This window comes from Prunus dulcis, chromosome 2 (genome assembly GCF_902201215.1).
Source record: "Prunus dulcis chromosome 2, ALMONDv2, whole genome shotgun sequence".
In the NCBI taxonomy this organism is placed as follows: domain Eukaryota; kingdom Viridiplantae; phylum Streptophyta; class Magnoliopsida; order Rosales; family Rosaceae; genus Prunus; species Prunus dulcis.
This window is the reverse complement of record NC_047651.1, coordinates 23,534,897-23,562,591: the sequence shown is the minus strand read 5'-3', so window position 1 is coordinate 23,562,591 and position 27,695 is coordinate 23,534,897. Positions and strand designations below refer to the sequence as shown.

The following is a 27,695-nucleotide window of genomic DNA, read 5'->3' as shown; positions in this document are numbered from 1 at the left end:
ACATTGAGTAATTACAGTTTCAACCTGCCGTAGGCTAGGTCACTTGTAGTAGTATTTGAGATGTTCTACGTTCCAAGGATGGCCGAGGGCCTTGCCGTTGGTGCCTCTTAGTCGATAAGTTCCCGAGCGAAGGATACCGATGACTTCATATGGTCCTTCCCAGGAAGGTCCGAGGGTTCCTTCCGTGGTATCCTTCGTCGCAAGCGATACATTGCGCATGACCCAGTCCCCGATTCGGAAAGAGCGGGGTCTGACCCTAGAGTCGTAATACCTAGACACACGCTGTTTGTAGGCTTTATTCCGAAGGTTGGCCTGTGCTCGGTGCTCCTCGAGTAGGTCAAGGCTTAGAGACAGGGCCTCTTCGTTTTGCTTCGGTGCGAAGGTTTCCGTTCGGTAGGAGGGTTCGCCGATTTCCACGGGTACCACCGCTTCCGATCCAAAAGCCAGAGAAAAAGGGGTTTCTCCAGTGGACGTTCGGTAAGACGTTCGAATGGCCCACAGTGCTTCGGGAAGCTTTTCCGGCCAGGCTCCCTTTGCCTTGTCCAGCTGCCGTTTCAGCAGTTTCTTCACTATTTTGTTTATTGCTTCGACCTGACCGTTCGACTGGGGATGGGCTGGTGATGCAAAGAACAAGTTGATTTTCAAACGGGTGCAAAATTGTCTGAAGAGTTCCGAATCGAATTGCCTGCCGTTATCGGTAATGATAGCATATGGGATACCGAATCGGCAACATATGTGAGTCCAGACGAAATCTTCAATCTTTGCTGCCGTTATGGTTGCAAGAGGTTCGGCTTCTACCCATTTGGTGAAGTAGTCAACGGCAACCACTGCATATTTTACCCGCCCCTTGCCTTGCGGCATTGGGCCAATCAGGTCCAGTCCCCATTGTGCGAAAGGCCAAGGACTTACAATCGGTGTGAGAGGTTCAGCAGGGATATGTGGGACATTACCGAAGCGCTGGCATTTGTCACACCTCTTCACTAGTGAATTGGCGTCCTGGTGCATGGTAGGCCAAAAGTATCCCTGCCGAAAGGCTTTGTAGGCGAGTGATCGGGATCCAGAGTGGTCGCCACACACACCGCTGTGAATCTCCCGAAGGATGTACTCCCCTTGCTCTGCCGTGAGGCATTTGAGATACGGGGTAGTGTAGCCGCGCTTGTAGAGTACATCGTTGATAACTGTGTATCTTGCTGATCGGTATCTCAACTTCCGGGCCTGGGCTTTATCCCCAGGAAGGGTGCCGTTCGTTAGGTATAAGTAGATAGGAGACATCCATGTATCCTCATACCGTACGGCACACGCTTCGGAGGTTACCGTGCTCGGTTGGGCAAGGATCTCCACTGGTACCTTTCTTCCGACTTTTTCGTTTATCGCCGAAGCGAGTCTTGCCAAAGCATCGGCATGGCTGTTTTCGCCTCTGGGGATCTGTTTGATCTCGTATGCTTGGAAACTTCGGAGTAGCTGATGGGCGGTTGAAAGGTAGGCGTACATGGAGGCATCCTTGGCGGCGAAGTCTGCCGTTACCTGGTTCACAATGAGCTGAGAGTCGCTGTGAATTCGGATTTGCTTTGCATTCATGCTCTTGGCTAACCGAAGGCCGGCCAAGAGGGCTTCGTATTCCGCTTCATTGTTGGATGTCCGGAAGTCGAATCGGAGGGCGTACTCGATTTTGAGTCCGTCCGGTGTTGTCAGCACCAAGCCCGCTCCGCATCCTTGCTGGTTTGCCGAGCCATCGACGTGCAAACCCCAGACGGGAGTTGATGTGTCGAGGCGTTCGGTGCCTGGTTGACCCGGCAAGATGGTCTCGGTAATCGCCTCAGATGTCGGTTGTACTGTTGCTGGGGTAAGCTCGGAGATAAAATCGGCAACAGCCTGGCCCTTCTCCGCGGGCCTTGGAACGAACTGTATGTCGAATTCCCCGAGTTCGATCGCCCATTTGATCAATCGGCCCGAAATTTCTGGTTTTTGGAGGACTTGCCGGAGGGGTTGGTTGGTCAGGACTTTGATCCCGTGTGCCTGGAAGTATGGCCGAAGTCTTCGGGCCGAGACAACAAGGGCTAGAGCCAGCTGCTCTAATGGGGGATACCGAAGTTCCGCATTCTGGAGTGCCTTGCTGACATAGAAGATTGGTAACTCTGCCTTCTCTGGTTTCCGAATTAGTACCGAGCTGACGGCAGTTCCGGATACCGAAAGGTATAGGTAGAGAATTTCTCCAGGCAGCGGTTTTGACAACAAAGGGGCTTTGCTCATGTAGTTCTTCAAGTCTTGAAATGCGTTATCGCATTCGGCAGTCCATGTGATATCCCGTTTGCCCCCTTTCAAGGCTTTGAAGAACGGTACACATTTGTCGGTAGCCTTCGATATGAAGCGGGTCAGGGCGGCCACGCGTCCGGTAAGGCTCTGAATGTCCTTCGTCGTCTTCGGCCTCTCCATATCGATGATTGCCTTTATTTTCTCGGGATTAGCCTCAATCCCCCTCTGACTGATCATGAATCCGAGGAATTTCCCGGAAGATACACCGAAGGCGCATTTCTTCGGGTTCAGCCTCATCCTGTAGTCTTTTAGTATGCCGAACATGATCGATAAGTTCTGCAGGTGATCCTCGGCAGTTCTGCTTTTTACCAACATGTCGTCAACATAAACCTCCATGATGTTGCCGATGTAACCGGCGAAGATTTTGTTGACGAGCCTTTGATAAGTTGCCCCCGCGTTCTTCAGACCGAACGGCATGACATTATAGCAGTACAACCCTTTGTCCGTTATGAATGCGGTATGTTCGCTGTCGGGAGGGTGCATGAATATCTGATTATAGCCGGAGTAGGCATCCATAAAGCTCAGCAGTTCGTGGCCTGCCGTGGCGTCCACGAGCTGGTCTATCCGTGGTAACGGAAAGCTGTCCTTCAGGCAGGCTTTGTTGAGATCGGTATAGTCTTGGCACATTCGCCACCCGCCCGTGGACTTTCTTACCATGACGGAGTTGGCAAGCCATACCGGATACGTTGCTTCCCGGATGAAACCGATGGTTTGAAGTTTTTCGACCTCCGTGCGCATCGCCTCATACCGTTCGGCATCGTATGATCGGCGCTTCTGCCTTACGGGCTTATAAGCGGAGGAGATGGTGAGTTTATGGCTAATCACGTCCGGGGCGATGCCGGGCATGTCCTCGTAAGACCACGCGAAAACTTCCGAATGGTGCCGCAAGAAGTCTATGAATTGCGTTCGGAGGTTCGCAGTGAGTCTAGTGCCGATTCTAACCTGTCGATCGGGCTGCTCATCGCTCAAGGTTATAGTCTCCAATTCTTCGGCAGGTTGTGTGTGAGGGGTGGGAGATTCATCTCTAGGGTCGTCAACCGGTCCAGTACCGTTCGGCAAACCCTGCACCGTCATGGTCTCGTTGGGGAGTTTGAACGAGGTTGCCTTGAGCGCCGTAGCGTAGCAAGTCCGCGCACTCAACTGATTTCCCCGGATTGCCCCCGTGCCGTTCGGGGTGGGGAACTTCATCAACAGCATGTGGGGCGAAAGATGCGCCTTGATCCTCGTCAGTGCCGTTCGGCCAACGATAACGTTGTATGCCGTCGGGCAGTCGCCGATGAGGAACTGATCGTACGTTGTTGTTTTTCTCGGCGCCGTGCCAAATGTAATTGGCAGTCTGACACTACCGATTGGTTGGACCAGGTCTCCAGAGAAGCTTAACAGAGGTGTCAACTGCCGGTCGACTTGGTTGTCATTGATTCCCATCTCTCTGAAAGCTTCAGCAAAGATTACGCTCACGGAGCTCCCGGTATCGATCAGCACTCGCCCTACATCGTAATCGGCAATTTCAGCTCGGATGATCATTGGGTCGTCGTGGGGATAGAGGATTCCCTCTTCTTCCTCTTGGCAAAATGTGATCGGCTCCCAATGAACTTTTGGTGTCTCCTGGAACCGATTCACCTCTATTCCGAGCACCTGAGGAAACTGCGCGGCACGCACATACTGTTTCATCGAACGGTGGCTCATCCCCGCAACGGTAGGTCCTCCGCTGATAGTGCTGATCATGTTTATCTGCCGAGGAGGGTTCGGCACCGGCGCCGATGGCTGCCGGGCGATATACTGGTCCAGTTTCCCCTCTCGGATCAGCCGCTCCACAATCTTTCTCAAACTTATACAATCTTCCGTGTTGTGGCTGTTGTGCTGATGGTATCGGCAGAATTTACCGGTCTCCCGGTTGTCTTGCCGATTGGGTCTTCGAATATTCGGCTTGGGTATGACCTCCTGTTCGTTCATCAGAACGGTTTCATACGTGGTATTCAGCAGGGTGAAGACCTCGTTGCCGTGGTCACGGTTGGGCAGGGGTCCTCGGTTGTCGTTGCGACCATACCGCCCTTTCCCTTTCTTTGGCTGATCTCTTCGATCGGCACGGTTGTCTTTCCGCTTATGGCCCGCCGAATATGAGTCGGCCCTTTCGTAGGATGGCGCCTTCGCTGGATAAGCGCTTGGCTCTGCATCCTCTCGGCGTGCCGAAGCGCTTGGTTTTGAGTTGAAGTACTCGGCCTTGGCGTGCACCGCCGCCTACTTCATCAGCTCATCATACGTGCGCCAGTTGCTGCTGTGTACTAGGTATCGGAAATGCGAGGACCGAAGGCCACTCTTGAAGGCGCCGTAGGCTGCCCTATCATCTGTTTCCGGACACCTTGAGTACTCGTGACTGAAACGCGCCGCATACTCTCTCAGTGGCTCGTCCTCTCTCTGCCGAATCGTGTACAGATCATCGGCAGAGTAAAGGCGATCCGTTTGGATCATGAAGTGATTGAGGAAGATCTGCTTCAGCTCGTCGAAAGAATCCACCGTTTCCGGCTCCAGACGGTAGAACCAATTTAGGGCTGCCTCGGTAAGTGAAGACGGGAATAGCAGGCACTGCCCCTCGTCGCTCAGACCCTTGCATCCGATGGCAGACTGAAATGAATGAAGGTGGGTTAAAGGATCTTCGGTACCAGTGTAGAAGGGTATGCGCAAGGGCTGCACTTCCCGATCCTGCCGAGAGCGACGGATGCGTCTCGTGAACGGCCCGGGCCGAAGCTTTCCCCGCTCAGGTTCCTGGGAGCGAGCCTTGTCGTTTTCCATTTTCTGGACCTTCTGAAAAAGGAGTCGGACAACAGGGTCTCGGCTTGGGATTCCTTCGGCATCATAGTCTTCCAAGCGCCTTCGCGGGCTCACGGAGTTATCCCCCAAGTATTGAGTTGATACCGAACGGTAGGTGGACGTTTGCGCATCGGAAGGGATATACTCGGATGCCGACTCCGTGGAGTTCAATCCCTGGACCTTCCGAATAGGTGACTTACTTCCCCCGGCGTTCATCCGGGATTCCCGTAGTCGAGCGCTTATCCTGATCGGGGATCTCTGTCTCTCTGCCTCCCGATCATTGAGCCTGTGTCGGCAATCGGAGTAGACCTTCTTGGGGACATGTGGTTGATCCCGCGGTGTTGGCACCACCAACTGTTTGGAAGGCGCGGGCGTTGCCCTTGCTGCCTTTCCGTACCTCCTCCTATGAGGGGTTCCCAAGCTCTCGGAAGAGTGAGTCGTCTGGATGTTCTGCGGGTGCTGCTGGTGCAGCTGCCGTTGGGTTTCGTCCACTTTGGACGAAAGGTGGTGGTTGTGCTCCTGAAGCCTAGCCATGTCCTTTCGCAGGGAGGCGATTTGGGCTACTAGCTCGGCCTCGGCGGTTGTTTGGGTTGAGGGGCGTTTCCGTAGGGAGTGCATGGGGGTAGCGTTGGGCTAGCTCCAGCTTGCCTTCCGAACGGTGCCCCGTCCTCCGATAGAAAAGTGGGTATTGAAGTGGTCCCCATGTGTTTAGGGGATAGTGGGTTAATTGTTTTTCGTTTCCCACAGACGGCGCCAAACTGTTGATGCGAAAAAGTGGTTTGACACGTGGTTCGCCCAACTTAGTGATATTGTGTCTTCGGAAGGGAGTTAGTCTTCGGAAGATCAAGTTCCTGCAAAAAGGGAACGTTCGGTAAGACCTTGGGGTACCGGTGCGGTACCGGCCGAAGGCTCTCCGATGCTTAAGTAAGTACGGATTTAGTAAATGTCAGATTACAGATCAAGCGATAGCGTACCGTTGATCGTTCTCCCTCCTTCTTTTGGGAATAGGGGTCTCCTTATATAGGCCTTGGGAGGTGTGCATTATGTTTATATTTCCGATGTGGGACTGTAGGAGCTGGTCGAGAGCATGACACGTGTCCTAGGTCAAAAGTGTCAGGAAGTGTAGGATTCGGTAGGGGATATGCCGAAGGGCCTGTGATGTCAAGTTGTCGTTTCCGTCCACGTGTCAGGTGGTCATTGGTTGTTAATATACGGTATAAACACATGTCTTTTAAAATTTTGGTTATTAGCAATTGCAAAAAAATGAAATAAAAGTATTTTAAATCGTACAGTGCACATTATTAAGAAGGAAGCGAGAACTAAAAGATTAGTATATAAATTGTGCAAAATAAACTAAAAAAATTAAGTAAATAGCTCAGTATAGATGAACAAATTAAGAAGATAATTTCCACCAAAAACATAAAGAAGAAAAGAAAACAGATAATGACCATTACGAATGTGTACAACGATATAAACCGCAATTCACCCATGTCCTCCCAATCACACACACATAGACATGACCTACGTGGCTTGGCGGTTAACCCTTTTTTACCCTTTTTCTTTTTGAATTGTATAACCTTCACAACACAACCCTTCACCAAAACGTTGCATTTCTTGGTTGAATATATAAATAACTCCCCCTACACAGAGCAAATTTGCACTAACTGCTTGCTTTCATTCATTTCTGTTTTTAGTTTCGTTTACTCAAACCAACCTTGAAAGTGAAATCCATTCTCTCTCTCTAACATTTGATTTGACTGATTTTCTGGCAAAATGGCTAGAATTGCACTAACCGCTCGATTTCGGCAAGCAGTTACTCCCAATGCTCTTCGATCTTATCTTGCAGAGTTTATCTCAACCTTCTTCTTTGTATTTGCTGTTGTGGGCTCTATGATGTCCTCCAGTGAGTCATTCTCTTTCCTCTTTTTCTAAATAGTTTTGTTCTGTCAGTTTTTAACGGAGGATTTTCAATTTATTGTGTTCTAACTTGTAACTTGAGGCATATATATCATATTGTTTGGTCTGTTACACAAGGAGCTTTAATGGAAGCATGAAATTTGGACGTACCAGTCTCTTAATTTTTAACAGTTTGATGGGAAATGTTGCTATTGTTGTTGTTACTTTAATTTGTAGCCATTAATATGTTTGGTTTTGTTGTATGGCACTGGCAGGAAAGTTGATGCCAGATGCTGCATCAGACCCAGCTAGTCTGGTGGTGGTTGCCATTGCCAACGCTTTTGCATTGGCCTCGGCCGTGTACATCGCAGCCAATGCCTCCGGTGGCCATGTGAACCCTGCTGTCACCTTCGGCATGGCCGTGGGAGGACACATTAGTGTCCCCAATGCCATCTGCTATTGGATTTCTCAGATGGTGGCCTCTGTCATGGCTTGCCTTCTCTTGAAAGTAACTGTTGTTGGGCAGGTACTCTTTTTCCACATAGCTACAATTATAGTATGTTTTAGTCTATTGGGTTGTTATAAATGCAGGATCTTAACAAGTTTTAACCAAAACAATTTTCTTTTTTTGGGGAATATGCAGCATGTTCCAGCATATGCAATTACAGAAGAAATGACAGGTTTTGGGGCATCAGTTTTGGAAGGTGTGCTTACATTTGGGTTGGTGTACACGGTTTATGCTGCTGGTGATCCTAGAAATGGTGCGGTTGGGGGCATTGGGCCCCTGGCAATTGGGTTGATGGCAGGGGCCAATGTCCTGGCAACTGGGCCGTTTTCTGGTGGATCAATGAACCCGGCTTGTGCATTTGGGTCTGCAGTCGTTGCCGGTAGCTTCAAGAACCAAGCTGTGTACTGGGTAGGACCTTTGATTGGTGCTGCAGTTGCTGGACTTCTATATGACAATGTGGTGTTCCCTACCCAAGTTCCAGATTCTCTTACAGGAGTTACAGAGGGAGTTGGGGTCTTCTGAAATTAAACCATTAGGGCAGATTTTATTATGATAATGTGCTTCTTATGTTATTAGCATTAGTCATTAACTTCTGTAACATTTGTAGTTTGTTGTTATGTAAGGCTAAAATTTTTATTAGTTTTTTCAGAAATCTTAATTTTCTTTTTCATGCGACGAACATATGATCTAGATAACTCATAATTCATCATTTAACTACTTAAATTACAAGCTCATTACAATTATTAGGATAAACAGAATAAAGATTTGATTAATCGGTCCAAAATAAGCTACATCTTATTAAAATAAATCATTCTAATGAAGTTCTGTTTGATTAATCTCACAAGAAACTTGTATTTTTTTCGATTAATTCATTTGATTTTTGTTACATGTATATAATTTAACGACTAATAACGGAAATTAGAAAATGAACGGCGACGATTGCTCTCACGTGTAATCTAAACGTACAAAAAACACAAATATTATCAAAACAAGTCCAAATCCATTGACAGCAATGGCGCCTAAAACCCTCTCATCTTTCCTCTCACCTTTCACCCTCCCCTACCACCTCACAATCCCAAAAACCAAGCTTCTCAATCTTCACTCGGAATCCACTCTTATATTCTGCAGATTTTCACAGCCACAAAAGACCCATCAGAAAGCAACCGTTTCAGAGAACCAATCATTGGATCCCCCACCCGAACCCGACGGCACCGGAGCGGCCGCACCGACCCCAGGCGACCGGTTCCTCGAACGACACCGTTCCTTTGAGGCTGCGAAGGTCTTACTCAAAGAGAAAAAGCAGAAGAAGAAAGAGAAGCCCGTTAAGGTTTCTACGAACGTCGCTTGTTGTTATGGGTGTGGAGCTCCGTTACAGACTTCGGAGCCCGATGCTCCGGGTTATTCGGACCCCGAGACCTACGCATTGGTATAAATTATTCATGTAGGACTTTAATTTCATTTCTCTTGACAATGGGATTTTAATTTTTTTAGCTACTGAATTGGGTTTTAATTTTGCTGTCGGTGTTTTAAGTTAAAGTTTAGTTCTTGCATTTCAAAGAAAGAAAAGCACTTCCATGACCAAAGTGCTTTTACTGAATTGGGGTGTAATTTTGCTGTTGGTATTTAAGTTAAATTTTAGTTATTGCATTTCAAAGCAAGAAAAGCACTTCCGAGTCCAAAATGCTTTTACTGATGTTTACTTGAGTTCCAGATGCTCATATTTTGCTTTTGCTTACCAAATGTAAATGCGCAGAAGAAGAAACACCACCAGCTTAAAACCGTTATATGCGGAAGGTGCAAGCTTCTGTCTCATGGGCACATGATAACTGCTGTTGGTGGGAATGGGGGCTATTCTGGCGGGAAACAGTTCATTATGGCTGAACAGCTTCGGGAGAAGCTGGCACACCTGCGCCATGAGAGAGCATTGATAGTTAAATTGGTAAACTACTTTCTAACTTTGCGTTGCTATGAAGTAAGTGAGTTGCCTTGAGGAATGTTAAATTCTATGTCTTAATCAGTTACTCGCGTATAGGTTGATATTGTGGACTTCAATGGTAGCTTTTTGGCTCGTGTGCGTGATTTGGCTGGTGCAAATCCTATAATATTAGTGATTACTAAGGTATTAAACTGCCTGTTGGTGCTTATTTAATGTGATATTGATGTAACCGACTTTTCTATTGATTATACTTTCTAATATCAGGTTGATTTACTTCCCAAAGGGACTGATTTTAATTGTATTGGTGATTGGGTTGTAGAGGCCACTGCAAAGAAGAAGCTTAAGTAAGATTGGTTTCCTTGGCTATGCTTTTATTTATGGATAATATTATCAATCTAAAGAGTTTCCTGGAATTCTTGATGAGAAAGGAATTCATGCAAACTGGTCCCATGTAGTTGGGATTAGGGCTCTATTGAGTTTGAGTTATTTGAAACGGTGATTACAAAAATTGAAGCTTGAATTATACTTCTGAGACTCTATTATTTGCAGTGTTATAAGTGTTCATCTTACAAGTTCAAAGTCTTTGGTTGGAGTAACTGGAGTTGCATCAGAGATCCAAAAGGAGAAGAAGGTTCTTTACTTCTCTTTTTGTGCTTGTGCGCATGTGCATGTGTGAAGTTCATTAATCGGACTATTGATATCAGAAATTAAAGCTAGCTGAGTAAATAGGATGACCTATTTTTTACTTGCTATTCTATGAAACAAAATATAAATGTGTATCATTTAAATTTATTTCAACCTGAATTCATTGGCTGTTTTTTGGTGCAGGGGCGGGACGTTTATGTTCTGGTTAGTCTCTTAACTGGAAGTTTACTTAATGCATATAGTACCCAGTATGTGCTGTTGTCAAGTGATTCTAAAACATTTTGAAACCTGAACAATTGTGTACATAATACATGTAACAAGAGGGAAAACCGTTGTCGTTCTTTTTCATTATCAATTGATTATCCTTTGGTTTTAATTACTACTAGTCTTTTACTCTGCTCTAATTTATCAAAAATAATATTTTCATTATTTGAGAAATATATGTATGTATATTTATTTTTTCATATCTGAGAGTTCACATTACACTTTTTTCTATAGGGCTCAGCAAATGTTGGGAAATCTGCATTCATCAGTGCTTTGCTGAGTAAGTTAATGACATTCATTCTGTGTTTTGTTGCCTTTGGTAGGCATGTAGCTTATTCAAGTTTAAAGTTAGATACAGTTCTATTTCAGAAAGATAATTGACCAGTGTTTCATTTACTAAATGAGTTGTTCTTCCTTTTACTTGACTTTTTATTATTTTTGTGATACCAGAAATGATGGCAGAAAACGATCCAGTTGCTGCATCAGCGCAAAAGTACAAACCAATACAATCTGCAGTTCCGGGAACTACCTTAGGTCCAATTCAAATTAATGCTTTCCTAGGAGGAGGGGTATGCCACAGTATCTTTATTTATCAAGAACTTTTCAAATCTAGCATAGTAACCTTCTATTTCATACAGAAATTATATGACACACCTGGAGTTCATCTCCACCATAGGCAAGCAGCAGTGGTTCATTCAGAAGATCTACCTGCCCTTGCTCCTCAAAGTCGGCTAAGGGGTCAATCATTTCCTGTATGTTTAGTCAGCTTAGGGGGTTATTCTTACCCTGTATTTGTATCCTTTTAGTAGTTTATCTGTTGGTATCTTCTAGTTAGTGACTTTTGGTTATTCTTAACCAGAATTCTCAGGTGTCCTCTGGAAATGGAATAGCAGGGAATGACTATTCCAATGGTTTGAATGGCTATTCAATATTCTGGGGAGGTCTTGTCAGAGTAGATGTCTTGAAGGTTTTGAGTAGTTTCACATATATTGACTTTATCAGTCTCATTATGGATGGTCTTTCCTGACTGATCAAACTGTCGATAATTTCAGGTTCTCCCTGAAACACGATTGACATTTTACGGGCCAAAGAGTCTTCAGATTCATATGGTACCTTCTGACAAGGCAGATGAGTTTTACCAGGTAAACCATGGTCTCACTTGAGATTAATCATATTTTGTTATCTTTTTATAAGTAAAGCAGGTATTCGAAATATTTTGAAAGCTACCTTCTTGGACCGTGTATTCATATTTCTCTTACATATATGATACATTCTATATGAATGACGTGGGATTTTTTTGACATGTTGCAGAAAGAACTTGGAGTTCTGTTAACACCTCCAACTGGAAAACAAAGAGCAGATGAATGGAGAGGACTTGAAACTGAGCGTCAGTTGCAAATAAAATTTGAAGATGTGGAAAGGTGCATTGTTCATGCTCTTAACATTACCTCTTTCAACATTTGTTATTTGATTTTGGTCCCATGTAAATGCCGAATTCATGGTGATTATTTTGGTCAGCCAATATGAAAGTTTCTTCTCTTCTCTGTTCACGCAGGCCGGCCTGTGATGTGGCCATATCAGGTTTAGGATGGATCACTGTTGAACCCCTTTGCAAATCATCGACAAGTTCCGATTCCAGAACGGAAGCAGCTGCAGGAGAGCTACATTTAGCCGTGCATGTCCCGAAGCCAGTCGAAATATTTGTTAGGCCCCCATTGCCAGTGGGTAAGTCTGGAGCAGAATGGTATCAGTATAGGGAGTTGACTGAAAAGGAAGAGGAAGTAAGACCAAAATGGCATTTTTGATGCTTGTAATTTTTCATGTCTATGACAATTGACGTGTATATATGCAATCAATTTTTGTTGTAAAATTGAACAAAGGCAAATTTTCATATATAGAATGTGAAAATGAAAATGACAACAAATGCGAGGATTAGTTCTGTAAAGTGATAATATAGAACACAAAAACATTTCGACCAAAAAAAAAAAGAACAAAATCGACCAATGAGTGTAGTCCAAGATCTAAATTTACTTCTCAGTTGGGCTCTTGCCCATGTTCTGTAGTCACTAATTTCAGGGACGACGCCGTTTTGGTATAGCCCAAGAGCTAAAATAAAGATCCAATGTCCTTTTGAGTTCTCTTGAATCGAAGCCAAAGTAGTTTTCCCGCCTTGCACGTGCCGCGTGTTGAAATTCGAAACTTTTGAGTTCAGAGTGTTTCAGAGGAAAGGAAAGGAAGAGAAGCAGAAGCTCCTCCTCTAGGGTTTTCAATCTCTCTCACTGTACGCACACTCTCCTTTGAAATTGGAAAAGCTCAGCAATGTACATCAAGGAGATATGCTTGGAGGGGTTCAAGTCGTACGCGACGAGGACGGTGGTGCCCGGGTTCGACCCGTTTTTCAACGCCATAACGGGTCTCAACGGGTCGGGCAAATCCAACATCCTCGACTCCATCTGCTTCGTCTTGGGCATCACCAATTTGCAGCAAGTCCGGGCTGCCAATCTCCAAGAGCTCGTCTACAAGCAAGGCCAGGCCGGCATTACAAAGGCCACCGTCTCCATCATCTTCGACAATTCCGACCGCTCCCGCAGTCCCCTCGGCTACGAGGCCCATCCCGAAATCACAGTCACCCGTCAGGTAAGTCATTTGCTGGGTTTCGGTTTTTTGGTCTCTTCTTGGCTTTCAATTTTGGGTTTTCTTGCGTAAAAATTTCTTTCCTTGACTGTCATTAGTGTTGGATTTAATGATAATTTGCTCGAGTGATTATAATGGCCTTCGTATTTATCGAATTGTATCCAAATTTTTATTTGTTGGGTTCAAAATGGAGTTAATTGCTAAGTATGTGATAAGAAACTATTGGTTTGATTTATAGATTGTGGTTGGTGGAAGGAACAAGTACTTGATCAATGGCAAACTTGCGCAGCCTAGTCAGGTCCAGAACCTTTTTCATTCGGTGCAGCTCAATGTTAACAACCCGCATTTTCTTATAATGCAAGGGCGCATTACCAAGGTTTTAAATATGAAACCCCCCGAGATTCTGTCCATGCTTGAAGAGGCTGCTGGGACAAGAATGTATGAGACCAAGAAAGAGGCGGCTTTGAAGACACTTGAGAAGAAACAGAGCAAAGTCGATGAGATCAATAACCTTCTTGACCAGGAGATACTGCCTGCCTTGGACAAGTTGAGGAGAGAAAGGACACGGTACATGCAATGGGCTAATGGAAATGCTGACTTGGATCGGCTTAAAAGGTTTTGCATTGCATATGAATATGTTCAAGCGGAGAGGATTAGAGACAGTGCAGTGTGTGAGGTGGAGCAGGTGAAGGCCAGAATTTCTGAGGTCGACGATGATACGAGAAAGACGCAGGAAGAAATACAAGAAATGGAAGCACAAATGTCTAAGTTAACAGCTGAAAAGGAGGCTAGAATGGGTGGAGAAGTAAAAACTTTGTCTGACAAAGTAGATGCGCTTGCTCAAAATCTTGTGAGGGAAGTGTCTGTACTGAATAATAAAGAGGACACTCTGGGGACTGAAAAGGAAAATGCTGAAAAGGTAACTGGTTATATTCTATGATTCACTCATTCTTCTTATTCTATTGAGCTCTTTCAAGTTTGCTATGTAGTTATTCATATATTCCTTGGCTTAACAATTGAATAATTATAGCATTTGCATCTTGTTGTTGGCAGATTGTCAGCAATATTGAAGACATGAAGCAGTCTGCAAAAGAGACGGACTTCGCTATAAAAAAAGCTGATGAAGGTGCGGCTGATTTGAAAAAGAGAGCAGGGGAACTTTCTCAGAGTCTGAATGAGTATGAAAAGGAGTACCAGGTAAGATTTGTATTCTATGTTGGTTTCTACTTAATATTGCCAATGTTAACGAATACAGTTGTCTGCAAAACAAAGTATTTGTCAATGTGATTAGGGTGATTAATTCAAGAAATCTATTTTTAGGGCATACTAGCTGGAAAGAGTAGTGGAAATGATGAGAAATGCCTTGAAGATCAATTAGGTGATGCCAAAATAGCTGTTGGGAGTGCTGAAACAGAGTTGAAACAGCTGAAAACAAAAATAAGCCACTGTCAAAGGGAGTTGAAAGAGAAAAATAATCAGCTAATGTCAAAGCGTGAAGAAGCTGTTGCCGTAGAAAGGGAGCTTACAGCTAGAAAAGAAGATCTGGCAAATGTTAAAATGGCACAGGAGTCTCTTCCATACAAGGAGGGCCAGATGGAAGCATTACAAAAGGTTAACATGCTTTCTGCTTGATCATTCGCTCTGCACCTAAATAGTTTGTCATCTCAATTTGGCTCTTATTTCTGTAAATGTATATTTCTTCAGGATCGTGCATCTGAGTTGGAGCAGGTGCAGAAATTGAAGGATGAAATGCGAAATCTTTCTGGTCAATTAGCAAACGTTGACTTCACATATCGGGATCCTGAGAAGAATTTTGATAGGTCCAAGGTCAAGGGTGTAGTTGCAAGACTTATCAAAGTGAAGGATAGCTCCACGATGACTGCCTTAGAGGTCAGGAGTGAATTGATTACATATAATTTCATTTCATGAATTAGATTATGTATCAACTCTTACATTAATACAATTTGCAGGTTACTGCTGGTGGAAAGCTGTTTAATGTTGTTGTAGACACAGAGAGTACTGGAAAACAACTTCTTCAGAATGGAAACCTTCGAAGAAGAGTAACAATTATACCTTTGAACAAAATACAGCCTTATACTGTTCATCATAGGGTTCAACATGCTGCTGTTAAATTGGTTAGTTTCTCTATCAATACACCCCACCCTCTTTTCCTTGCCGTGTAGCGCGTCTGCTGAAAACCCGATTTCAATTTCAGGTTGGCAAGGAGAATGCAGAACTAGCACTTTCTTTGGTTGGTTATGATGAGGAGTTAAGAGTATGCATCGAGCAGGCCTATATAAGACTTAAACCTGATTTTAGTTTTTAATACATATATTAGGGAGTGTAGAGTTCTTTCATCCGGTTTCTCTGTACTTAGACAATTGTGGGTGCTTGGAATTTGTTGTAGGCTTCTTTCTTTGTCTTTTTGGGATATTGTGCAGACACAATCAACAGACTTTTGGAATTTATATTTCACTTTTTAACTAAATTCAGTGTTTATTGCAGAGTGCTATGGAATTCGTTTTTGGTTCAACCTTTGTTTGCAAAACTATTGATGCTGCAAAGGAGGTAGGACCAACTTTGCTAATTTGTTCATGTAACATTTCTAGAACAGTGCAATTCAAGTTGTAGCTTTTCTGCTTGCTTTGGAAATGGTTTATTCTGAAGTTTTACCTGTTTAAGCTGAATCTTTTGGCATGCAGAAGTTTGATTTGATGTAGCCTGATTCTATAAATGTACTTCTAAACTATTCAAATCTATATTTAGAAGGGTGCATGACTCTGCATCTTCTTGAATGTTTTCTAGGTTGCTTTTAACAGGGAAATTCGCACCCCAAGTGTCACTCTTGAAGGTGATATCTTTCAGCCTAGTGGCCTTTTAACTGGTGGAAGCCGCAAGTAAGTCAGTGTTGGTTTTTCCTTCTTAGTTCAAATTGGTCTAGACATGGATATATCTGATGCTTTATTCCTTTCTCTCAAAACATGGCTATTGTTAACATTTTCCTGACTAATGCTCCAAACTTATCATTGTCTTCTTAATCATTTTTAATGCTCCACTGAGTAACTAAAAGCTAACATTTCTTTTAGAAAAAACTAAAAGACGCTTTCAAGTGATTATGTCTATATCTAGTTAGTCAGCCTTCTAAAGCAACAATTTACTGTCACAGGGGTGGGGGTGATCTGTTAAGGCAACTTCACGAGCTGGCTGAGACTGAACAAAAACTTTCGGTGCATCAGAGAAGATTGACTGAAATCGAAGCTAAGGTTGACCATCAGGATAATTTTTTTTTTTTTTTTCTCTGCATAAGAATAGATGATCAGGCCCTTCTTGATTGCAACTCAATACATTAATACTGTGTTTTTGGGGCTGTTTCTGCATTTCCTTGGGAATTGGAAGCATTTGTACATGAGTTGATCTTCTTACATATTTCATTTATATTTTTGCTGATTCTTAAATTGCAGATTACAGAGCTTCTGCCTCTTCAGAAGAAGTTCATGGACCTTAAAGCACAGTTAGAACTTAAATCGTATGACCTTTCGTTATTTCAGGGCAGGGCTGAGCAAAATGAGCATCATAAGGTTTCCAGTTCTCTCTTTTTCTGGGCATACAGAGCACACATTTATTCTGCAATTTCCTTTACTGGTTCATGCAATCATTTGATGTATAATTATTTTCTTGGTGCTACCTAGCTTGGTGAATTAGTAAGAAGGATTGAGCAGGAGCTTCAAGAAGCGCAATCTGCAGCTAAAGAAAAGCAGCTTCTTTATGAAGATTGTGTGAATAAAGTGTTGGTGCTTGAGAAATCAATCAAAGATAATGATAATAGCCGGGAGGGAAGGCTCAAAGATTTTGAAAAGAGGATTAAAGAAACAAAAGCTCAAATGCAATCAGCTTCAAAGAATCTCAAGGTAGATTTTGATATTGCTGAGTTGTAATATAAGGATTGTCCACACATGAGGTTTTCTAAATATATTGCTCCTCCCTTGAGGTTTCAAGCTAATTCTTTGTAGTTTATTTTTAGTTTACTTCGTGATATAACCATTATCTTTCATTCTCTTTCCATTATATAAACTTGAGAGGCAGGGTCTGTCAATGTTAAAACTTGAAACCACATAAAAACTGGTGGAGTGTCATGTAAGCCTGGGAGTTCTGTAGGATGTTCATGTTATTCAGAAGTGATCTTGTAGCTAATTTTATAGACAACTGCTCAGATTATTTTAGTTGCTGAGTTTGTAAAAATATCTGCCTGATTCTGCAGTAGCTCTTTAACTTTTGTGTGGCATGGTTTTACTCACTGCTAGGGGCATGAAAATGAAAAAGAGAAGCTTATTTTGGAAAAGGAAGCTATTATAAAGGAACTTGCATCTTTGGAGACTCAGTTAGCTTCTTTGAGAACGCAAATTGACAACCTAACTTCAGAAGTAGAAGAGCAGAGAGAAAAGGTAAAGACTGATATTTGATTTGACTAGTTCTCTTGTGTACAATTTTCATGGTGCATGCATCTCCTTTGCAGGTAGCTTCCACCAGATATATGCATGATCAGGCACAATCTGAGCTTAATTCGATTCGGATGAAGATGAAGGACTGTGATTCCCAAATTAGTGGCATTCTTAAGGAGCAGCAAAGACTTCAACATAAACTTAGCGAGACAAATCTTGAACGGAAGAAAATGGAAAATGAGGTAATTTTCTAATTTCCCTCTATATATGTTCTCCAGAACATTATATGCTAACGAACCTCCTTTTCGATTTTCTTTTCTAGGTAAAACGAATGGAAATGGAACAGAAAGATTGCTCTACGAAAGTAGACAAATTGATGGAGAAGCATGCCTGGATTGCATCCGAGAAACAACTATTTGGTAAAACTGGGACTGATTATGATTTTAGCTTGCGAGATCCTCGTAATGCAAGGGAAGAACTTGAGAAACTGCAGGCACAACAGTCTGGGTTTGTGACTTGGAATTTTCTTTTTCATCTTTTTTGTTTTTGATTGTCTGCTTCTAAGACTGAAGTATTTTCACTTTGAGATGATCTCAACTTTTAAAGTTATGCTATTAGTATCTTCCATGATGCAAAGATGACTTTCCCCCTTCTTTTGTAGTCTTGAGAAAAGAGTGAATAAGAAAGTCATGGCAATGTTCGAGAAAGCAGAAGATGAGTACAACGATCTCATGTCTAAGAAGAACATCATTGAGGTTGGTTACCCTTGATCTGTCCAAATACCATTTTAGCTTTCTTTTTCTTACTCTAGGTTTGCCTTTCCTAGAATGATAAGTCTAAGATCAAGAAGGTGATAGAAGAGCTGGATGAGAAAAAGAAGGAAACACTGAAAGTTACTTGGGTAAAGGTTAACAAGTAAGTCTTCTTTTATGTCATCACCTGCTTTGAAATTTAGTTGACTTTATAATCATCTACTTGGTTCTCTATTTTTATGATGCTCTTGGTTCTTTCTTCCATTACAACTTCCAAAATTTTCTTCCTTCAGCGACTTTGGATCTATCTTTTCCACCCTTTTGCCCGGCACAATGGGAAAGCTTGAACCTCCTGAAGGGTGCAGCTTCCTAGATGGACTTGAGGTTCGTGTTGCATTTGGTGGTGTTTGGAAACAGTCCTTGTCAGAACTGAGTGGGGGTCAACGATCGCTGCTTGCACTTTCTCTCATCTTGGCATTGCTTCTCTTCAAACCAGCTCCACTTTATATACTGGATGAGGTCCGGTTAACTTTTATTTTATGATAAATCCAGCTACTCCATATTACTAAATCCAGCTACTCTTTTTTGTTTGGAGTAATGTAGTGGGCTGCTTATAGTACTTGCAATAGAGTTTCTAAGGGCATATGTTGCTCTCTATTTGTTTAGATATAATTTTTGTCGGCATGACATTCTCTTCATTTGCAGGTTGATGCGGCTCTTGATCTAAGCCACACACAGAATATTGGAAGAATGATCAAAACTCATTTCCCACACTCCCAGGTCTGGTGGATTCCCTCATTTGCATAGGCATTTTTTTTTCTTTTCATGATAAACTTTGATTGAAACCTCTGAAGAATTTTGAACCGTTAAAGGGTCCGAACTTTGGCTGTAATCATTGTATGGGAAACAGTTCTTACATGGGACTTAAGTAAGAATGGTGCTTTACGCATGGGTTTAACTAAGAATGAATGATGTCTTATAAATTATAATCAAGTTGTCTTCATCTCTCTCTCTTTGTTCTCATCACATTTTGCAGTTTATTGTGGTTTCACTGAAAGAAGGCATGTTCAACAATGCTAATGTTCTTTTCCGGACCAAATTTGTGGATGGAGTTTCAACTGTTCAAAGGACTGTTGCAGCTAAGCAGAAATAGTGATTTTGGTTATTTTTGGAGAATCATGCGAATTCGGTACCTTTCCAGCTTCCTTACCATATATTCTTTCTACTGTATATTTTTTTCATGTTCATTTTCACTTTGGTAGCTCTAAAAAAAAAAAAAAAAAAGGTTGCGTTTTGGTAGTCTTGTGGCTTTTCTATGAACTTTGACTTATAACTTGCTAACTTTTCTGTTTTGTTTCAGATGTTTACAACATGGACCTTTGGTGAAGCTTATTTATGTGAAAAATGTGTAGTGGAAAACATCTTGTTTTTCTGTTTTTGTAATGCTAATTATGTAAAAACAATTTCCAGCCTTCATGTATGTAAAAAGTGTAAATGTAATTGCTGCCTACTTTTTAGATTTGTAAAATACTAATTTGTGATTATATTTTATATGCTCGTGAAAAAAACAAACAAAATGAGTTGCGGCTTTTACAAGATCAGAGGAACATGAGAAAATCCGAGCTTCACATGACAGGATTTTTAGGATCCTTACGCGTCTTTGTTGTGGCGGTGCGGTGCTCCAAAAATATGCAACATGTCTTGTAGTGAATGTCTCCAGAATCTGAAGTTATTATAACAAAATGCATATCTTGGGAAGGGAAGGAAGGGATTGAAAATACATGTAATCACCTCGCTCCATCCGATTTTGATTTTCCCAGAAAAAAGGATTTGAAATATATTATATAATAAATCAACTTGGTAGTTGGTACTGCTACTTTGAGTAGTAAATCCTAAAAAAAAGACTATATGTTGGAGGGTGAAGAAAGTGAAATAGGAAAAAATTGTCAAGGCGAAGAAAATTATATTCAGATTCGTTGCTTAAAGATTAGACTGCATAAACTACAACATTAAACAACAAACTGATAACTAAATAAAATAAAGCCGTCCAAATGTGCCTCCATTTGACTTTGGAGCAATGTCAACTAAGAGCAGGGAAGACTAAGGAAGAACAATGCTTATACAAATAAATAAATTAGTTAAAATTTCAATTTCCGTTGACTTAATGCATTGACAAATTTGCATGTCAAATACCCAATTACTTAAATTCATTTATTTATTGTTTAAGAGTCAACAAACCCTTTTAAAAAAATATAATTATTTTGCACGCTCAAGCATTTTGCCTGTCTTCAATTCTTGCTCGAGAGAGAGAGAGAGAGAGAGAGAGAGAGAGAGAGAGTGGGGAGAAGGTAGGAGGAGGTAACACCTGTAGTTCTGAGAAGCAACGGTTGCTTTGATGGTGACACAGAGGCAGAGACTAGTTGACTTTAGTATAAATACTTCCCAAAAAATAATTTGTTTCTAATTATATTTTATATGTACAGCTAAATCTTGTTCCAAAATGATGCTCTAAGATACTTGTCCATTGGGTATTTGGGCCATTTCATGAAATCCCTAGAGACATGGAAAATCCCATGACTTGATTTGTTTGTTTCAAATCAATAATTCTCTTTCAATGTCTTCATATCATCACTTATTAGAAACAAGTTAATTATATAAGTTTTAAATCTTTATTTTTGTTTTAAATATTGAATGGGGTTGAAGTGTCTTAAGAAAACAGTTAACAATGTTGACATTTTGGTGACGGACGTTCTTCTGTGTATATATATATAGCTGCACCAGAGTGCCATTTTTGATATGCATTGTGGCTAAACACAGAGAGAGAGAGAGAGAGAGAGAGATGAAGAACAATCAGGTTCGCTTGAATTGTGGAATAACAATGCCCGTCATTGGGTTGGGCACTTATTCCTTCCAAAATGACAGGAAAACAACACAAGCAGCCGTCCATATGGCCCTCAAGGTACATTCCGTACAATTTCTTTTCTTTAAAAAAAATTTATTTTAAAAACTTTTTATCAAGTACTAAATGAATGAGAGCATATTCTAAAAGTACATGATTTTGTAATGCAGATGGGCTATAGGCATTTTGACACTGCAAAGATATACGGTTCTGAACCAGCCCTAGGAAGCGCTTTGACAGAGGCCATTCTCGATGGGAAAGTTGAAAGAGAAGACATTTTTGTTACATCAAAATTATGGGGAAGTGATCACCATGACCCTGTTTCAGGATTGAAGCAGACTCTCAAGTAAGCAAAGCAACCATTGCTGCCATTATTAACTATATATGTATATATAATATACTTATATTTGTTACATTCAACTCAATTTGGACCCATACCATATCATATGCCCTTCAATCACTCAAAGTGCATGTGAATTCAAATACAATCTGGTTTGATCTTCTTACATCAGCAGGATCTCTTCTCCCTTCTCTTGATGAGATCTCACCTCTTTTAGCTAAAAGATAAGATAATGATGATGAGGATATCAATGAAGACAAAATCCATGGCCTAGGATTTTGAGAATAAATCCATGCAAGTTGATAGATGGATAGATTCTATATCTTTTGTAGAAGAAATAAACAAACTAATGCAAATATCTAAGTGTAAGTCTAAGTGTGAATAATAAAAATATTTGATTTGATTTGATTGTTGCAGGAACATGGGCATGGAACACTTGGACATGTACCTAGTGCACTGGCCAGTGAAATTGAAGCCATGGGCTTGCAATCCCATTCCAAATGAAGATGAGTTTGAAGATTTGGACTTGGAGACCACCTGGGCTGGCATGGAGAAGTGCCTGGACTTGGGGTTGTGTAGGTGCATTGGTGTAAGCAACTTCTCCTCCAGAAAGATTGAGCAGCTTTTGGATTTTGCTTCTGTGCCTCCAGCAGTCAATCAGGTAAAATTTATCAGGGATTCGGCAACCCCAACAGCTTTAGTCAAAATAATTACAAATTCATGAGGTTAGGTTTGAAAATGCATGAAAAAATTTCCAACCCCCTATGGGTAATGGGCCATTCCTTTACTATTTTATTATTCTACGTGTTGGGTTTTGATTACCACTCACAACTTTATGAAGAGTAAAGACTATCACTTTTGCATATCTATAAACTGTAATGGTTTTTAATTTGAACTCTTATATGTTTGTTGATATTTGTTTTTGTATATTGGCATTTTCCACTCTTGTAATCTCTGTTTTTTTCCTCCTCATAACTTTGGGGCATGAATGAATTGTGATTGTAAAAAAATAATAATAAAAAAGTCAATTGAAACAATGTTAATGCATTTCTTCAAAGGCAACTATGGATATTATTGTCCTCCTCATCAGTCATCTCATCACCATCTATCATAATATATACAGGTGGAAATGCACCCAATGTGGAGGCAAACAAAACTTCGAGGGGCATGTGGGGACCACAATATCCATGTAAGTGCTTATTCACCACTCGGTGGCCCCGGGAATTCATGGGGATCAACACTTGTGGTGGACAGCCCAATCATCAAGTCCATTGCCCTCCAGCGCAAAGCAACCCCAGCCCAGGTATAAAATCCAATCAAATAGCAAACCCAAAGTTGTTTTTACATTTATTTTTAAAATTTTAAAAAAAGTCATTTACTAGATTTTTTACTTAATAATATAGGTTGCCCTAAGATGGGGATTATCAAAGGGATCAAGTGTGATTGTGAAAAGCTTTAATCCAGAAAGGATGAAGGAGAACATTGGGGCCGTCGATCTGAAATTGGACGACGGGGATCTCATGGAGATAGACAGATTGGAAGAAAGGAAGATCATGAGGGGAGAGTCTCTTGTGAATGAAACCACGAGCCCATACAGGACACTTGAAGACTTATGGGATGATGAGATTTAGTTCATTCATTTTACATTACATTCTTGTATTAATTGTATGCAATCAATCAAGTTTCATCTGCAATGAAATATTATAATTTTAAATACAAATTGTGCCAATACTAATTTTAAGTAGAATTTATCCAATAGATTTTGAATGCCAGCTGCTTTTCTCCAAATCATGATCCTGCCATTTGGTCTTCCCATAAACATAATAAAGAGCAGAATAATGTCACAGCTACTTTTCTTACACAATTTGTTTCAGGTATCATCTCTCTCTTATGTACTATATTTATTCTGATTAGTTACTCTATGTGTTGTTTGGCTTCGTTTTCTCTGGATATAACAAGATAGAAAATGGTTGTGGGTGTCCCACTTTCAATACAAAAATCCATATAAAATTTTAAATACAAAGTATGCAAAGACTGATTTTAAGCACAATTTATCCTACAGATTTTGAATGCCACCCAGTTTCTCCAAATCCAAATCCTGCCATTTGGTCTTCTCATAAGCATAATTGAAGAACTGGATTTTGGACAAGTGTTGGTTGCATTACAAGATGCTGGATATGAAATAGCCCTTGAAGATTTGTTCTTCTCCATTTTGTTTTCTGGCATACATTTTGATCTTTATCGTCCAACTCCAAACTGATTTGCTGCTTTGAATGAGAAACCTTCAAAATTGGTCTTTTCTCCACTTCTGTGTAATTATTGGATTAATGAAACTTAATTACATACACAGCTATCCTGTGTTACATACATTGTTACAAGAAAAAACCAAGGAAGAAAAAAAAGAAGAAAGATATCATACTCATGCCTGCTTTGAGCTGGCTAACATCTGAATGGAATGCAGTCTAATTTTCCACAAGCCGCCTGACATTGTCATTGGACAGCGGCGAAATGCCTTGCTCGATACACTGGAAAGAGATACAATAACAATATGAGCCGGTGGAATAAAACCACTAAGAACATGTTGTAGGATCAAGGGAACCTGGAACTGAGTTATGTAACTGTCACAGTTTGGGTTGGCTTGGGACTGATTAAGAAGCAGAAAGTTTGGAAGGAATGCATGAATTTTCAAATGTTCATCAAAGGTACCTCAAGAAGATAGCCATGCAGCCAATCCAATGTTGGGTTGAATGTAGTTGCTGATAGATTGAGAACTGTCGAGCCCTGTTGGAATGAAAATGGCAGAATAAATAACCAATGATAAACCAAGAGCCAATTCAGAGATTAAAAGGAACCGGAAATTACATGAAGACACATGCATACCTTGGAGTTGAATGAGCAAAGATAGTCCTGAATAGTGTTTAAGTTGCTTATCAGCTTATCTCTGTCCTAGAAAAGGAAACAAGAAGGTTGGGGGGATTGTTTCTAACTTTAAAAACTTATCTCAGTTAACAAACACTAGGGATGTTATTCAAATGAGAAGAAGAAGCAAAAATAAGCCTATATCCAAGTAAAGAGAATATGCAATTGTAAATACCTGGCCTAGAAGTTTATCGCTAAATGTATAAGTTGAGAACCACTCCTCTAGTAACGTCTGTAGACAAGAAGTGTAGTTAGACAAAGTGATGCAAAATTGAGAAGACAACACAAACAATGAGGGAAAGGCTGAACATAAGAACCATAAAAGTAAAGCAATCATCTTGCAGTTGCATCAACGACACCAGAAAACTCGAGAATTGCTTTAACAAGAGCCATGAGGAAAAGTGTGAGAAGTTGTATTCATGTTTTCATGAAAACTATATGTTATCAAGTGTATCTTAATGATTTGGAAGCCTACGATGCAGAACAAAAAGGAACCTAAAGCAACCAAGACCAAAGCCAACGAACTCACACATACAAAACAAGGACAGGGAAAAATAGAATTTGTACAAAAATTTATATAAGTGATAGAGGACGTGATCACACATTATGATCAAATTCAGCCATCTTCAGAACTAGAGGTATAATTAGTGGTCCAGGACCAGACTTCTCTTTCTCAACAGAAGTACTTTTAAGCTCCTCTGGACCTTTAGGACTTGCACCTGCACTGCCACAAAATTAGTTAGCGAAGTGATATCTTAAAGGTTCAACTCTTTCACTTCAACAAACATTATGTGAATGTGCCTGTGGTTGTATGGACCTTAAAGATTTTTACTAGAACCACCATAAAAAGTAGTTGCACAACTGCCATGTGTTTGATATTGGTTAAACATAAAATAAACTTTCTGAGAAATATCCTTAGCTGCTAACCGTTTTTAATCTCAGAAACACTTCCTGCTAGGCCAATGGCTTCCAGGTAGTCTGAAACTTTGTTAACCTTGTTAGCTGTTGTCCCTTCTTCCGTGCTGGCACACTCATTTGCCTCCAGAGTTTTCTCTTCCACAGGAGCTGATGGTTTGTTTTCATAATCCATTAAATAAATGTTTGGATCCAAATGCATTCCCTGTGATTATCATTAAAAGACAATATTGGAAATCATCCTAGTTGACAGTGAGAACTGAGTGCACAGAGAGCTTGCTAATGCTTCCTACATTTTTTAGCCAAATAACTCAACTATGACATGCTTCCTAATACCTCTATTATTATTGGTTTTCCATCCTTGAGTGCTTTCTTCAAGTCACCAGCCAATCCTGGGGAACACATGTTACAGGACAGAGATTATAAATCAACAGCAAAAATTCAGACAAAACTTTGTTCTTGCAGAGAGAGAAACTGCTGGACATGCTCTCACAGGCCTCAAAACTATATTCTGATTCTCTAACTGTTATCTTCAAAAGTTTTCATCTGAAGAGATGTATTAACAAGGAAGGAGACTACCTTTACGAACAATCCTGCATTCCCTACAAAATTCAGTAATCAACTCTTCGGAGGAGCTGAAGTCTCGTGCCCACACAGGAGTAGATGCCAATGGTGCACTGAATTGGATAAAAGGAGAGAAGAACCAATGTTTTTAGCATATATTCAAATGTAAAATTGAGGAAATAAATAAAATTGAGAGACATACTCTGTGGATGTGCGCAACAATTCATACACTACATCTGTCTGCAACAGTCATTAAAAGAACACAAATTGTATAAAATAAAAACTTCATGGGGAGGGAGGGAAGGAGATAGCATTTTCATGACAAATATTGAAGAAAAAGGACCTGCATGACATTAGGCAAATTCAGCCTTTGTGAAATTTGGGTAGCTATGGTGGACTTTCCGACGCAGGCAGTTCCACATAAAAGAATAATTAGTGGCACTCTTTGATGGTGAAATCTGAAAGAAATTAGGGAACCCCCAACAGAAAAGTGAAGGAAAAATGAAAGTAGGGTATTACCATAAAATGCAGCAAAAAAGGTTACCATGTTCTTCGTTCTATTCAATTTCTAGGTACTACCTACAAGGAAATTGGACTGACCTAGTCATCATCTTGTAATGATTTACGTACTCTTCCCCATAACCCCTTTGCTCCATAAGCTGCAAATACAGAGATGTGTAACAAAATAAATAAATTCTTCAGCATCTTGAAAGTTTGCTAAGTGCACCTCTTTTGTGGTACAAGAAAAACAACTACGTACAGACAGAAGCATGACATTACCTTAAACATATTAGCTTCCAAATCAGACTGCGAGCTGCAACACAACAACAATGCAAAGTGAAACCATTGATAAAAATCTAAACGAAACAGAAACCCAAAAAACAACAATATACAAAATAAATCCCAAAATAAAAAGTAGCTAGACTAAAAGAGACGGCATACACATCCAGAAGGCTGTTGTCTACGAGCAGCTTCTTGAGCTCAAGAGCGATTTTGACAGCCGCATGATTTGGGATCTGAACCACCACCACAAAAATTCATTAAATAAAGAAAAACATAATTGAAAAAAAAAATTTATTATACGATGTCGTAATTAGGAAATACAGATTGAATTGAGGCAGACACTTAATACAAGAAGAATCAAAATGCTGAATTTGTTTGTGTGGGATTGAGACCTTAGTGACGGTTAACATTCGGCTGAGCAAAAACCTGGAAAAAACGTAGTAGTGCTCGGCATCATCACCCAACCACACCTTCACCTGTTTACAGAACAAAAAATTTACGAGTCTGATTTTCTCGGGAACCAAACAGAGGAGAAATGGGAAGAAAATGAAGAACCTTGACAAAGTCGTATTTGGAGGAAGCGTTGATGATTCTACGACCCATATTTCCTTGCAATCACTCAATTCTAAGTGCATGTACATCTACCATCAGCATCTCTTTGCATCGGCCACCTCTTTTACGTAAAAGAGAATGATGAGCATTTCAACGGAGGAAAAACATATAGAACTTGATGACCTAGGATTTTAAGGATCCATGCAGCCTTGTTAATATATTATTCCTGAAATGACAAACTCATACCAACCATTCAGAATGTACGTACAAAATTTTGTTGGTATTAATTTGTAATGGGATGTGGCAGGAACGTGGGCATTGGAACACGTAGACATAAATGTTTTTAGTTTATTTTAGTTTAAATTTTTATTTTTATTTATTTACAAACCTTCCATTGCAAGCCGAAAAGTGGACTTGCCTGCTATGGTTTCGGAGCTTGGCCTCTATTGAGGCAACATGTGGTAAAAAATATAACCACGATCATTAATAAATAATATTCGTGAGGAAAAATGTTTTGAGTGCAGCAAC

General features: G+C 41.0%; 6 protein-coding genes across 13 annotated transcripts; 4 read left to right on the top strand and 2 right to left on the bottom strand.

Annotated features, from left to right (window-relative positions):
• Positions 1-39: 39 nt before the first annotated feature.
• LOC117618426 lies at positions 40-4,038 on the bottom strand. The gene is made up of 3 exons (XM_034347993.1): positions 2,690-4,038; positions 852-2,611; positions 40-614 (listed from the first exon to the last, which is right to left on the bottom strand). The coding sequence occupies exons 1-3, from the start codon at positions 4,036-4,038 to the stop codon at positions 40-42; spliced, it is 3,684 nt and encodes a 1,227-aa protein (XP_034203884.1).
• Positions 4,039-6,775: 2,737 nt separating this feature from the next.
• LOC117619706 (probable aquaporin TIP5-1) lies at positions 6,776-8,054 on the top strand. Its single transcript, XM_034349712.1, has 3 exons — positions 6,776-7,024; positions 7,293-7,543; positions 7,661-8,054. Exons 1-3 carry the CDS (start codon positions 6,895-6,897, stop codon positions 8,045-8,047), a joined length of 768 nt encoding a protein of 255 aa, XP_034205603.1. The 5' UTR covers positions 6,776-6,894; the 3' UTR covers positions 8,048-8,054.
• A 474-nt stretch (positions 8,055-8,528) lies between these two features.
• On the top strand, positions 8,529-12,240 carry LOC117617733 (NO-associated protein 1, chloroplastic/mitochondrial). Of its 6 annotated transcripts, none has more exons than XM_034347242.1 (13): positions 8,529-8,951; positions 9,279-9,464; positions 9,558-9,644; positions 9,726-9,805; positions 10,011-10,092; positions 10,290-10,310; positions 10,605-10,650; positions 10,821-10,939; positions 11,009-11,122; positions 11,230-11,337; positions 11,423-11,512; positions 11,682-11,791; positions 11,926-12,240. In XM_034347242.1, the coding sequence occupies exons 1-13, from the start codon at positions 8,538-8,540 to the stop codon at positions 12,173-12,175; spliced, it is 1,707 nt and encodes a 568-aa protein (XP_034203133.1). In that variant the 5' UTR covers positions 8,529-8,537; the 3' UTR covers positions 12,176-12,240. The 6 variants fall into 6 exon arrangements, with proteins under 6 accessions (XP_034203133.1, XP_034203132.1, XP_034203134.1 ...); XM_034347241.1 differs by having other exon boundaries at positions 11,009-11,164; positions 11,239-11,337; XM_034347243.1 differs by lacking the exon at positions 11,230-11,337.
• Positions 12,241-12,506: 266 nt separating this feature from the next.
• On the top strand, positions 12,507-19,744 carry LOC117617732 (structural maintenance of chromosomes protein 2-1). Its single transcript, XM_034347240.1, has 21 exons — positions 12,507-13,007; positions 13,243-13,923; positions 14,058-14,201; positions 14,325-14,615; positions 14,709-14,894; positions 14,975-15,139; positions 15,220-15,279; positions 15,510-15,572; positions 15,810-15,901; positions 16,171-16,267; positions 16,466-16,582; positions 16,694-16,912; positions 17,306-17,446; positions 17,518-17,685; positions 17,766-17,950; positions 18,105-18,198; positions 18,270-18,358; positions 18,489-18,714; positions 18,901-18,975; positions 19,232-19,384; positions 19,556-19,744. The coding sequence occupies exons 1-20, from the start codon at positions 12,690-12,692 to the stop codon at positions 19,346-19,348; spliced, it is 3,528 nt and encodes a 1,175-aa protein (XP_034203131.1). The 5' UTR covers positions 12,507-12,689; the 3' UTR covers positions 19,349-19,384; positions 19,556-19,744.
• A 1,290-nt stretch (positions 19,745-21,034) lies between these two features.
• Positions 21,035-23,146, top strand: LOC117620040 (NADPH-dependent aldo-keto reductase, chloroplastic). The gene is made up of 5 exons (XM_034350130.1): positions 21,035-21,154; positions 21,265-21,440; positions 21,852-22,095; positions 22,558-22,737; positions 22,838-23,146. Exons 1-5 carry the CDS (start codon positions 21,035-21,037, stop codon positions 23,063-23,065), a joined length of 948 nt encoding a protein of 315 aa, XP_034206021.1. The 3' UTR covers positions 23,066-23,146.
• Positions 23,147-23,391: 245 nt separating this feature from the next.
• LOC117618921 lies at positions 23,392-27,370 on the bottom strand. 3 transcript variants are annotated; one of them, XM_034348692.1, is made up of 16 exons: positions 27,171-27,370; positions 27,008-27,091; positions 26,775-26,848; positions 26,613-26,646; positions 26,433-26,491; positions 26,176-26,290; positions 26,035-26,072; positions 25,848-25,945; positions 25,605-25,660; positions 25,281-25,473; positions 24,957-25,072; positions 24,529-24,585; positions 24,315-24,380; positions 24,141-24,215; positions 23,854-23,959; positions 23,392-23,742 (listed from the first exon to the last, which is right to left on the bottom strand). In XM_034348692.1, exons 1-15 carry the CDS (start codon positions 27,216-27,218, stop codon positions 23,897-23,899), a joined length of 1,176 nt encoding a protein of 391 aa, XP_034204583.1. In that variant the 5' UTR covers positions 27,219-27,370; the 3' UTR covers positions 23,392-23,742; positions 23,854-23,896. The 3 variants fall into 3 exon arrangements, 2 of the variants coding, with proteins under 2 accessions (XP_034204583.1, XP_034204584.1); XM_034348693.1 differs by having other exon boundaries at positions 23,860-23,959; XR_004584515.1 differs by lacking the exons at positions 23,392-23,742; positions 23,854-23,959 and having other exon boundaries at positions 24,177-24,215; positions 24,315-24,375.
• Positions 27,371-27,695: the final 325 nt, after the last annotated feature.

Bases quoted from the DNA above. Each gene is read 5' to 3' on its own strand.
- LOC117618426 (XM_034347993.1), bottom strand. From the start codon at position 4,038: ATGATCAGCACTATCAGCGGAGGACCTACCGTTGCGGGGATGAGCCAC. The intron at 2,612-2,689 runs GCTCGTCAACAA...GGTAAAAAGCAG, and splicing joins GCGGGGGCAACTTATCAAAG to AACTGCCGAGGATCACCTGC. The intron at 615-851 runs GCAAGGGGCGGG...TTGCATCACCAG, and splicing joins GATTGGCCCAATGCCGCAAG to CCCATCCCCAGTCGAACGGT.
- LOC117619706 (XM_034349712.1), top strand. From the start codon at position 6,895: ATGGCTAGAATTGCACTAACCGCTCGATTTCGGCAAGCAGTTACTCCC. The intron at 7,025-7,292 runs GTGAGTCATTCT...TGGCACTGGCAG, and splicing joins GGGCTCTATGATGTCCTCCA to GAAAGTTGATGCCAGATGCT. The intron at 7,544-7,660 runs GTACTCTTTTTC...GGGAATATGCAG, and splicing joins AAGTAACTGTTGTTGGGCAG to CATGTTCCAGCATATGCAAT.
- LOC117617733 (XM_034347241.1), top strand. From the start codon at position 8,538: ATGGCGCCTAAAACCCTCTCATCTTTCCTCTCACCTTTCACCCTCCCC. The intron at 8,952-9,278 runs GTATAAATTATT...GTAAATGCGCAG, and splicing joins ACCCCGAGACCTACGCATTG to AAGAAGAAACACCACCAGCT. The intron at 10,940-11,008 runs GTATGCCACAGT...TATTTCATACAG, and splicing joins ATGCTTTCCTAGGAGGAGGG to AAATTATATGACACACCTGG.
- LOC117617732 (XM_034347240.1), top strand. From the start codon at position 12,690: ATGTACATCAAGGAGATATGCTTGGAGGGGTTCAAGTCGTACGCGACG. The intron at 15,280-15,509 runs GTATGCATCGAG...TGTTTATTGCAG, and splicing joins GTTATGATGAGGAGTTAAGA to AGTGCTATGGAATTCGTTTT. The intron at 16,268-16,465 runs GTTGACCATCAG...CTTAAATTGCAG, and splicing joins TGACTGAAATCGAAGCTAAG to ATTACAGAGCTTCTGCCTCT.
- LOC117620040 (XM_034350130.1), top strand. From the start codon at position 21,035: ATGAAGAACAATCAGGTTCGCTTGAATTGTGGAATAACAATGCCCGTC. The intron at 21,441-21,851 runs GTAAGCAAAGCA...TGATTGTTGCAG, and splicing joins GGATTGAAGCAGACTCTCAA to GAACATGGGCATGGAACACT. The intron at 22,096-22,557 runs GTAAAATTTATC...TAATATATACAG, and splicing joins TGCCTCCAGCAGTCAATCAG to GTGGAAATGCACCCAATGTG.
- LOC117618921 (XM_034348692.1), bottom strand. From the start codon at position 27,218: ATGGGTCGTAGAATCATCAACGCTTCCTCCAAATACGACTTTGTCAAG. The intron at 26,073-26,175 runs GTCCTTTTTCTT...TGACTGTTGCAG, and splicing joins ATTTGCCTAATGTCATGCAG to ACAGATGTAGTGTATGAATT. The intron at 25,946-26,034 runs GTATGTCTCTCA...TATCCAATTCAG, and splicing joins TTGTTGCGCACATCCACAGA to TGCACCATTGGCATCTACTC.